Here is a 9,664-nt window from a genome sequence, read left to right on the forward strand (position 1 = left end):
CAGTGAAGCAGCTGAGGCTATCTCATTGAATGTTTTTAAGGCAAGGATAGATACATTTTTGAACAATAAAGGAATTAAGGGTTATGGTGGGCGGGCGGGTAAGTGGAGCTGAATCCACGAAAAGATCAGCCATGATCTTACTGAATGGCGGAGCAGGCTCGAGGGGCCAGGTGGCCTACTCCTGCTCCTAGTTCTTATGTTCTTAGAAGACTGAAGCATTCGCAGCAATCTTCTGCCAGAAGTGCCAAGTGATGCTCCATCTTGGTCATCTCCAGTGTTCCCCAGCATCTCCGATGTGAGTCTCCAGCCAATTCGATTCACTCCACGTGATATCAAGAAACGGCTGGAGGCACTGGATACTGCAAAGGCAATAGTACTGAAGACTTGTGCTCCTGAACTTACCACTCTTCCAATATAGTTACAACACTGACATCTACCCAACAATGTGGAAAATTGCTCAGTTACGTCTTGTGCACAAAAAGCAGGACAAACCTAACCTGGTCTATTACTGCCCAAACAGTCTACTCTTGATCATCAGGAAAGTGATGGAAGGGGTCATCAAGCAGCACCTGCTCAGCAATAACCTGCTCAGTGATGCCCAGTTTGGGTTTCGTCAGGGTCACTCAGCTCCTGACCTCATTACAGCCTTGGTTCAAACATGAACAAAAGAGCTGAATGCCAGAGGTGAGGTGAGAGTGACAGCCCTTGACATCAAGGTGACATTTGACTGAGTGTGGCATTAAGGAGCCCGAGCAAACCTGGAATCAATGGGTATCACTCCACTGGCTAGTCATACGTGGCACATGGGAAAATGGTTGTGGAGGGCCAGTCATCTCAGCTCCAGGACATCCCTGCAGGAATCCCTTGGGGTAGTGTCCTAGGCCCAGCTGTCGTCAGCTGCTTCATCAATGACCTTTTCTCCTTCATAAGGTCAGAAGTGGGGATTTTTGCTGATATGCTCAGTGCCATTCATGACTCCTCAGATACTGAAGCAGTCCATGTTCAAATGCAAAAAGCCCTGGTCAGAATCCAGGCTTGGGCTGACAAGTGGCAAGTAACTTCACACAACACAAATGCCAGACCATGCTTTAACCACCACCTTTTGACATTCAGTGCTGTTATGGTCACTGAATCCCCCCACTGTCAACATCCTTGGGGTTGCCATTAACCAGAAACTCAACGGGACTCACCACATAAACACAAGAACAGGTCAGAGGCTAAGAATACGACAGCGAGGAACTCGCCAAAGCCTATCCACCATCTACAAGGCACAAGTCAGGAGTGTTGCCTGGATGGGTGCAGCTCCAACAACACTCAAGAAGCTTGACAGCATCCAGGACAAAGCAGCCCGCTTGATTGGCACCACATCCACTCGCTCCATCACTGACGCTCAGCAGCAACATTGTGTCCTATGTACAAGATGCACTGCAGTCATTCACCAAAGGCCTTTAGACAGCACCTTCCAAACCCACGACGACTTCCACCTAAAAGGACAAAGATATCACATACATGAGAGCAACACCACCTGCACGTTCCCCTCCAAGCCACTCACCACCCTGACTTGGAAATATATTGTAAGAAGTCTCACAACACCAGGTCAAAGTCCAACAGGTTTATTTGGTAGCAAAAGCCACTAGCTTTCAGAGTGCTGCCCCTTCGTCAGGTAAGTGGGAGTTCTGTTCACAAACAGGGCATATAAAGACAAAAACTCAATTTACAAAATAATGGTTGGAATGTGAGTCTTTACAGGTAATCAAGGAAATATACTGCCATTCCTTCACAGTCACCCATTCCCTCCCTAACGGCATTGTAAATCAATTCACAGCAGCTCACCTCCACCTTTTTGTGGGCAACTAGGGATGGGCAATAAATGCTGGCCAGCCAGCGATGCCCATGTCCCATGAATGAATAATTTTAAAAAATCATTTGTCTAAATCACCTTGAAGCCTCTTCACAGTCTCCTCACCACTTGCGTTCTCAATAAGTTTTGTGTTGTCAGCAAACTTAGAAATATTACTTTTGTTTCTCTCATCCAAATGTTGCGAATAGTCAGGGCCCAAGCTCTGACCCTGGCTGGACCCCTCTAGTCACTAACTGCCACTTTGAAAAATACCTGTTTGTTCCTACTTGGTTTCCTGTCTGCTAACCAATTCTCAATCCATGTCAATATATTACCCCCAGTCCCATGTGCTTTGATTTTGCACACTCATCTCTTCTGTGGGACTTTATCAAAAGCTTTCTGAAAATCCAAATACACCACATCCACTGGTTCACCCTTATCTATTCATAGTAAAATTGTACTTTGTTATTTACCATTGATCCTAGATGGTGGTGCACCTCTAACTGATTCTGATGCTTAATCTATTTGACTTTTCTAGTGGTCAGTGACCTGTGTTGAACTATTGAATCAAGTCATCTAAATTGTTAATTTGCATCATGGTGATCCATATGAATTTGTGAATTAGGAATAGAGTTCGGCAATTCAGCCTCACAGGCCTTCTCTGCCATGATAAGATTATAAGAACATAAGAACATAAGAAATAGGAGCAGGAGTAGGCCATCTAGCCCCTCGAGCCTGCCCCACCATTCAATAAGATCATGGCTGATCTGAAGTGAATCAGTTCCACTTACCCGCCTGCTCCCCATAACCCTTAATTCCCCTACCGATCAGAAATCCATCTATCCGTGACTTAAACATATTCAACGAGGTAGCCTCCACCACTTCAGTGGGCAGAGAATTCTCGAGATTCACCACCCTCTGAGAGAAGAAGTTCCTCCTCAACTCTGTCCTAAACTGACCCCCCTTTATTTTGAGGCTGTGCCCTCTAGTTCTGGTTTCCTTTCTAAGTGGAAAGAATCTCTCCACTTCTACCCTATCCAGCCCCTTCATTATCCTATATGCCTCTATATAAGATCACCCCTCAGCCTTCTAAACTCCAACGAGTACAAACCTAATCTGCTCAATCTCTCCTCATAATCTACACCCCTCATCTCCGGCATCAACCTGGTGAACCTTCTCTGCACTCCCTCCAAGGCCAATATATCCTTTCGCAAGTAAGGGGACAAAAACTGCACACAGTATTTGATGCGCGTTATCACACACGAGGCTTGAGATGCTCAGGAAATAAAGGCTTTTATTTGCTCTAACAACGAAGCTACTAATTATATACACGATCCCAGACTGAGGGGTCCCAGACAGAGCAGAGACCTTTATACCTCTCCCAGGAGGCGGAGCCCGACTGGGATGTACCACAATAACTATAATACAAGGTGTAACAGCCCAACCCTAACCCCAACAGCAACAAGTAGAACAACCCATCCCTAACCCCAACAGCAACATATATACATACTTGTAGTACTGGCCAGACCCTGGCTCAGTACTATCTAGTGGGAACCAATGATGGTTCACCACAGTATTCCAGCTGCGGCCTCACCAATGCCTTGTACAGATGCAGCAAGACTTCTCTGCTTTTATATTCTATCCCCCTCGCGATAAATGCCAACATCCCATTTGCCTTCTTGATCACCTGTTGTACTTGCAGACTGAGTTTTTGCGACTCATGCACAAAGACCCCCAGGTTCCTTTGCACAGTAGTATGTTGTAATTTTTTTCCATTTAGATAATAATCCAATTTGCTATTATTTCTTCCAAAGTGAATAAACTTGCATTTGCCAACGTTATACTCCATCTGTCAGATCCTCGCCCACTCACTCAGCCTATTCAAATCTCTCTGCAGACCTTCCGCTTCCTCCACGCAATTCACTTTCCCACTTATCTTCGTGTCGTCAGCAAACTTTGTTACCCTACACTCAGTCCCCTCCTCCAGATCATCTATGTAAATAGTAAACAGTTGAGGCCCCAGTACCGATCCCTGCGGCACGCCACTAGTCACCATCTGCCAACCAGAAAAGCACCCATTTATTCCAACTCTCTGTTTCCTTTTGGATAGCCAATCCCCAAACCACGTCAACACCCTACCCCCAACTCCGTGTGCCCCAATCTTCTGCAGCAACCTTTTGTGAGGCACCTTATCGAATGCCTTTTGGAAATCCAAAAACACCACAATTATGGCTTATCTGATTGTGGCCTCAATTCTACTTTCTGTCTACCCCCTATATGCTTTCCCTTCTTTGTTAGTTAAGAACCTATCTACCCCAGCATTTAAAAAATATTCAATGACGCTGCCTCTCTGGAGAAGAGAGTCCCATAGTCCTCTGAGAGAAAAATATTCTCCTCATTTCAATCTAAATCGAAACTCCATATTTTGAAATTTTGTCACCTTTAACTAATCTCCTGCATGGGAAACATCATTTTCACACCTATCTCTTGAGACCCCTTGGGATTTTATGTTTCATTAAGATCACCTCTTATTCTTTAAACCCCAATGGATACGTGCCCAGTTATGTCCAACCTTTCCTCATAAGATCCTTTATCCTAGTGCCAGGTGTTGGAATTAAATATGGATCTTTGGCAATGCAGAATAAATGGTGGAAATTCTTAATAAATATAAAAAATCTGTACTGCAGTAAGAATGAGTTGCCTTGGTATAAATGAGAGAGTAGGCCTTTGGTTCCTGTGTTATAAGATTCCCAGTAAACTGAAGTCTTTTATTGTATTTCTAGATAGTAATTTTATTTACTGTTGATGATGATCTTTTATTAATTTCATTTGTAAGTTCAGATTTGAAAAATGGGTTTTTAGCTTTGTATACATCTATAACTAAGCCAAAATTATGATGTATGTGAATATAACCGGAGAGGTGCATGGTGTTTAAAAAGGCTAATTAATGGTCTGGAATGCCATTGTGATTGAGAGGACTAAGGCATAATTTGTGCCAAAATGCTTTAAGGAGAGGGGAACAAAATGTTGGCCGGTTTTCACCTAACAATCCAGGTGGATGCACCATGTTATGTTCTTTATTCTTTCAATTGTGCACCGCTTTATTAACGATGGGAGATGAAAATATTCAGACTTCATTCACAATTTGAAAAATATGCAGATCTAGGTGTATGTGTGCATAGATCCCTGAAAGTTGGGAATCAAGTAGATAAGGTTGTTAAGAAGGCATATGGTGTCTTGGCGTTTATTGGTAGGGGGATTGAATTTAGGAGTCGTAGCGTTATGTTGCAACTGTACACAACTCTGGTGCGGCCGCACTTGGAGTACTGTGTGCAGTTCTGGTCCCCACATTACAGGAAGGATGTGGAGGCTTTGGAGAGGGTGCAGAGGAGGTTTACCAGGATGTTGCCTGGTATGGAGGGGAGATCCTATGAGGAGAGGCTGAGGGATTTGGGATTGTTTTCGCTGGAAAGGCGGCGGCTAAGAGGGGATCTTATTGAAACATATAAGATGATTAGAGGTTTAGATAGGGTGGATAGTGATAGCCTTTTTCCTCTGATGGAGAAATCCAGCACGAGGGGGCATGGCTTTAAATTGGAGGGGAGGTAGTTATAGAACCGATGTCAGGGGTAGGTTCTTTACCCAGAGGGTGGTGAGGGATTGGAATGCCCTGCCAGCATCAGTAGTAAATGCGCCTAGTTTGGGGGCGTTTAAGAGATCCGTAGATAGGTTCATGGACGAAAAGAAATTGGTTTAGGTTGGAGGGTCACAGTTTTTTTTTAACTGGTCGGTGCAACATCGTGGGCCGAAGGGCCTGTTCTGCGCTGTAATGTTCTATGTTCTATGTTCTATGTTCTATGTTCTATGATGCCTGTGATTCCATTTTGGTTTCAGTGGAAGTTGAGGAAGTGGTAATATGCTTTGAGCTTCCATCAGAGATCTGCACTGAGCTCAATCAACATTGAGAACTGTCAAGAAGCATTGCTCACTTTTTCCACTGCAAAGAACAAAGAAAATTACAGCACAGGAACAGGCCCATCGGCCCTCCAAGCCTGCACTGACCATGCTGCCCGACTTAACTAAAACCCCCTACCCTTCCGGGGACCATATTCCTCTATTCCCATCCTATTCATGTATTTGTCAAGACGCCCCTTAAAAGTCACTACCGTATCCACTACCTCCCCCAGCAATGAGTTCCAGGCACCCACCACTCTGTTTAAAAAAAAAAATCTGCCTCGTACATCTCCTTTAAACCTTGCCTCTCGCACCTTAAACCTGTGCCCCCTAGCAATTGACTCTTCCACCCTGGGAAAAAGCTTCTGACTATCCACTCTGTCCATGCCTCTCATAATCTTGTAGATTTCTATCAGGTCTCCCCTCAACCTCCATCGCTCCAGTGAGAACAAACCAAGTTTCTCCAACCTCTCCTCATAACTAATGCCCTCCATACCAGGCAACATCCTGGTAAATCTTTTCTGTACCCTCTCCAAAGTCTCCACGCCCTTCTGGTAGTGTGGTGACCAGAATTGAACACGATATTCCAAGTATTAATTGCATAGAACATGTTTGATTCACATTCTTGGCTGCATCTGAAAAACTTTTCTCGCCTAGGAAGAGGTCCATTGGGAGCACAGAAAATTCCAGCTTTGCTGGAGGAGGTATCTCCTCTGACAGGACTAAGGGCAGCAGTGGCTATGTTGCGGCAAGCAGTCATTCAGGCCCAGAATCAAAGAGGCAAGTTAAAAGTAAGTAAAGTAAACCATTTTTGAAAAGTACCAGGACAGAACACTTGTGAACCATTTTAAAAAAACTTGTGATGAGATGAAATGATGGACTTGATTCTCCCATCCCAATGCGCACATTTTTGGGCACATCGGGTTGGGAGATGCGCATGTCGGCCATTTTGCGGGATTCGCGCATGCGTTCCCGACACCTGCATGTCTCCCACAGTCAGAAAGCAGGTGCAGTCGAGACCGCGCTGGAAACCGGCGGGAAGACGGGTAAGTGATTTAAATCTGTTTTTAATCTTATTTAAATGTAATAATTGGGCCCGGGATGGAATTCTCCAGGCCCGATAGCATCTCCCATCCTGCCAAGAGTATTTCATTCTGGCAGGGTTTAGAGCAGCTCCCCACTTGTGGGGAACTAGTGGGAGACCCTGTCGGAGAGAAGGGGGGCAATCAGGGACCCCCGGGGATCGGATGGTGGTGGGGTGGTGCCCCCTGGGCATGGGCACCCTGGTTGTGCCAGCCTGTGTTCCCTGGCACTGCCCAAGGGATAAAGTGCCCATGCCCAGGGCACTTGGGCACTGCCCACCAGGCATTGGGCAATGCCAAGGGGGCGGGGCCTAGGAGCAATTGATGGGTCTGGGGGTCCCGCTGACACTCTGCACATAGGATTGGTCGGGGCCAGAGGGAGGACAGTGATTGGGGGGGGGGGGGGGAGCGTGGTCGTGAGGGGCAGCATTGCAGGGGTCCTGGGATGGCCAGCAATCGAGCTGGCCAGCAAACTGCTGCCCTTTTAATGATATTCACGATTGTGACCTCTGCAATGCAGTGTGGGAGATTCGAGTCTGAAGTTGCACTGAAAAAAGCAGTCGTGAATTGCACCATTTTTCTCACCAATGCAGCACTTGGAATTTTTTGGGAGAATCCGGCCCGGTATTTCCATTTGTTCTAAAGCTTACAATACATTTTTCTACTGTTTGATGCTGGGGAGGGGAGGTGGCGGGGGTGTGGGTGGAGAGGGGTTGGCAAAGTGAAAGACCAACAAAATTAACTCCTATCCACACGTAATGATTCATTGGTTGGTTGGGGGATAGCATTGATGCTGGACTCTGTAGCTTAAAATTGTGGGGAAATATGGAGCAGAGACCCAGGCGGGATGGCAGGAGGAGAAAATTGGCACCAGAGGGTAGCAATGGAAGGGTGCATTTCTGAATGGAGGGCTGTGACAAGTGGCGTTCCTCAGGGATCTGTGCTGGGGCCTTTTGCTGTTTGTAATATATATATAAATGATTTGGAGGAAAATGTAACTGGATTGATTAGTAAGTTTGCGGAGACACAAAGGTTGGTGGATTTGTGGATAGCAATGAGGACCATCAGAGGATACAGCAGGATATAGATCAGTTGGAGACTTGGGCGGAGAGATGGCAGATGGAGTTTAATCCGGACAAATGTGAGGTAATGCATTTTCGAAGGTCTAATACAGATAGGAAATATACAGTAAATGGCAGAACTCTTAAGAGCATTGATAGCAAAGGGATCTGGGTGTACAGGTACACAGGTCGCTGAAAGTGGCAATGCAGGTAGAGAAGGTCGTCCAAGAAGGCATGTGGCATGCTTGCCTTCATCAGCCGGGGTATTGAGTTTAAAAATTGGCAAGTCATGTTGACGCTTTATAGAACCTTAATGAGGCCGCACTTGGAATATAGTGTTCAATTCTGGTCGCCACACTACCAGAAGGATATGGAGGCTTTGGAGAGGGTACAGAGAAGATTTACCAGGATGTTGCCTGTTATGGAGGGCATTAGCTATGAGGCGAGGTTGGAGAAATTTGGTTTGTTCTCGCTGGAGCGACGGAGGTTGAGGGGAGCCCTGATAGAAGTCTACAAGATTATGAGAGGCATGGACAGAGTGGATAATCAGCTTTTTCCCAGGGTGGAAGAGTCCATTACTAGGGGGCATAGGTTTAAGGTGCGAGGGGCAAGGTTTAGAGATGTATGAGGCAGATGTTTTACACAGAGTAGTGGGTGCCTGGAACCCGTTGCCGGGGGAGGTAGTGGAAGCGGATATGGTAGTGACTTTTAAGGGGCGTCTTGACAAATACATGAATAGGATGGGAATAGAGGAATATGGTCCCCGGAAAGGTAGGGGGTTTTAGTTAAGTCAGGCAGCATGGTCGGTGCAGGCCTGGAGGGCCGAAGGGCCTGTTCCAGTGCTGTAATTTTCTTTGTTCCAATTACTTAATGCATTCAATAGAAGAATTGTAGGAAAAAGGTTACCTAGTGACTTTTGCTGTGGTAGTTATAGGGGAGAGATGACAAGGGCAGAATCTGACTGAGAGAATTTGTGACTGAGTGCGAATGTTGCAATAGATTTTGAGTTGTGCTATCTTGTAAAATATATTTTCTGGGAGTGTGAGTGATGCGACAGAGGGTTGATAAGATGGAGCAGTAATATTTTCGCTTCTTGAATATTGCCAGTTTAGAGGAGTTCACTTTCATTATCAAAATTCAGCAGTGGAATTGTATATTTAGAAAATTTCTTTTTATTTGAGATATTTTAGCATTTCCATCATGGGTGTTTTTTTTAAATAAATGTAGGATGTACTCAAGTTTGCATGTTAAGATCTCTTTGGAACCAGACATGGTTTTCTTTTTTAAAAAATTGTTTTTTTTCCCCAGAAGTTGCACCAATGATGGCAAAATCTTTAAGGACCTTTAAGAACAGGCTCGGTCCACGATAAATACGATTGAGACCAGCTGTTTGATCTACTTGTGTTGTATATAAGCTTATTGTTCAGAAGATGGAACATTTACTTATTATTTTTGTACACCAATTTGACCAACAAGTGCGTCTTGTACATATTTTCTGGGAGAAAACTGATTATGTGCACAACTCTGGAGCAAATGTGGTGTGAGCTTAAATTTAAACAAAAATAAAGATGCAAGATGGAAATGATTTAAAGTTTCTCAAACAATTCTTATTGATGTATCGCATTCAGAATAAAAGCTAGAATGTACACTGTTCAATAGATTTGATTACCCTCAGCCTGTTTGTAGTGTGCAAAATCGAATGCATTCACTTTCAAGCACTTGCGTTA

At 44.9% G+C, this 9,664-nt stretch overlaps 1 protein-coding gene across 1 annotated transcript in view; it reads left to right on the top strand.

Annotated features, from left to right (window-relative positions):
* eloal (elongin A, like) overlaps positions 1-9,419 on the top strand; it is a 65,069-nt gene extending 55,650 nt beyond the window's left edge. The window contains 2 exon segments of the mRNA XM_078213589.1: positions 6,452-6,585; positions 9,246-9,419. Coding sequence (XP_078069715.1) covers positions 6,452-6,585; positions 9,246-9,307 — 196 coding nt within the window. The 3' untranslated portion in view covers positions 9,308-9,419.
* Positions 9,420-9,664: the final 245 nt, after the last annotated feature.

Source organism: Mustelus asterias, chromosome 5 (genome assembly GCF_964213995.1).
Source record: "Mustelus asterias chromosome 5, sMusAst1.hap1.1, whole genome shotgun sequence".
Lineage (NCBI taxonomy): Eukaryota > Metazoa > Chordata > Chondrichthyes > Carcharhiniformes > Triakidae > Mustelus > Mustelus asterias.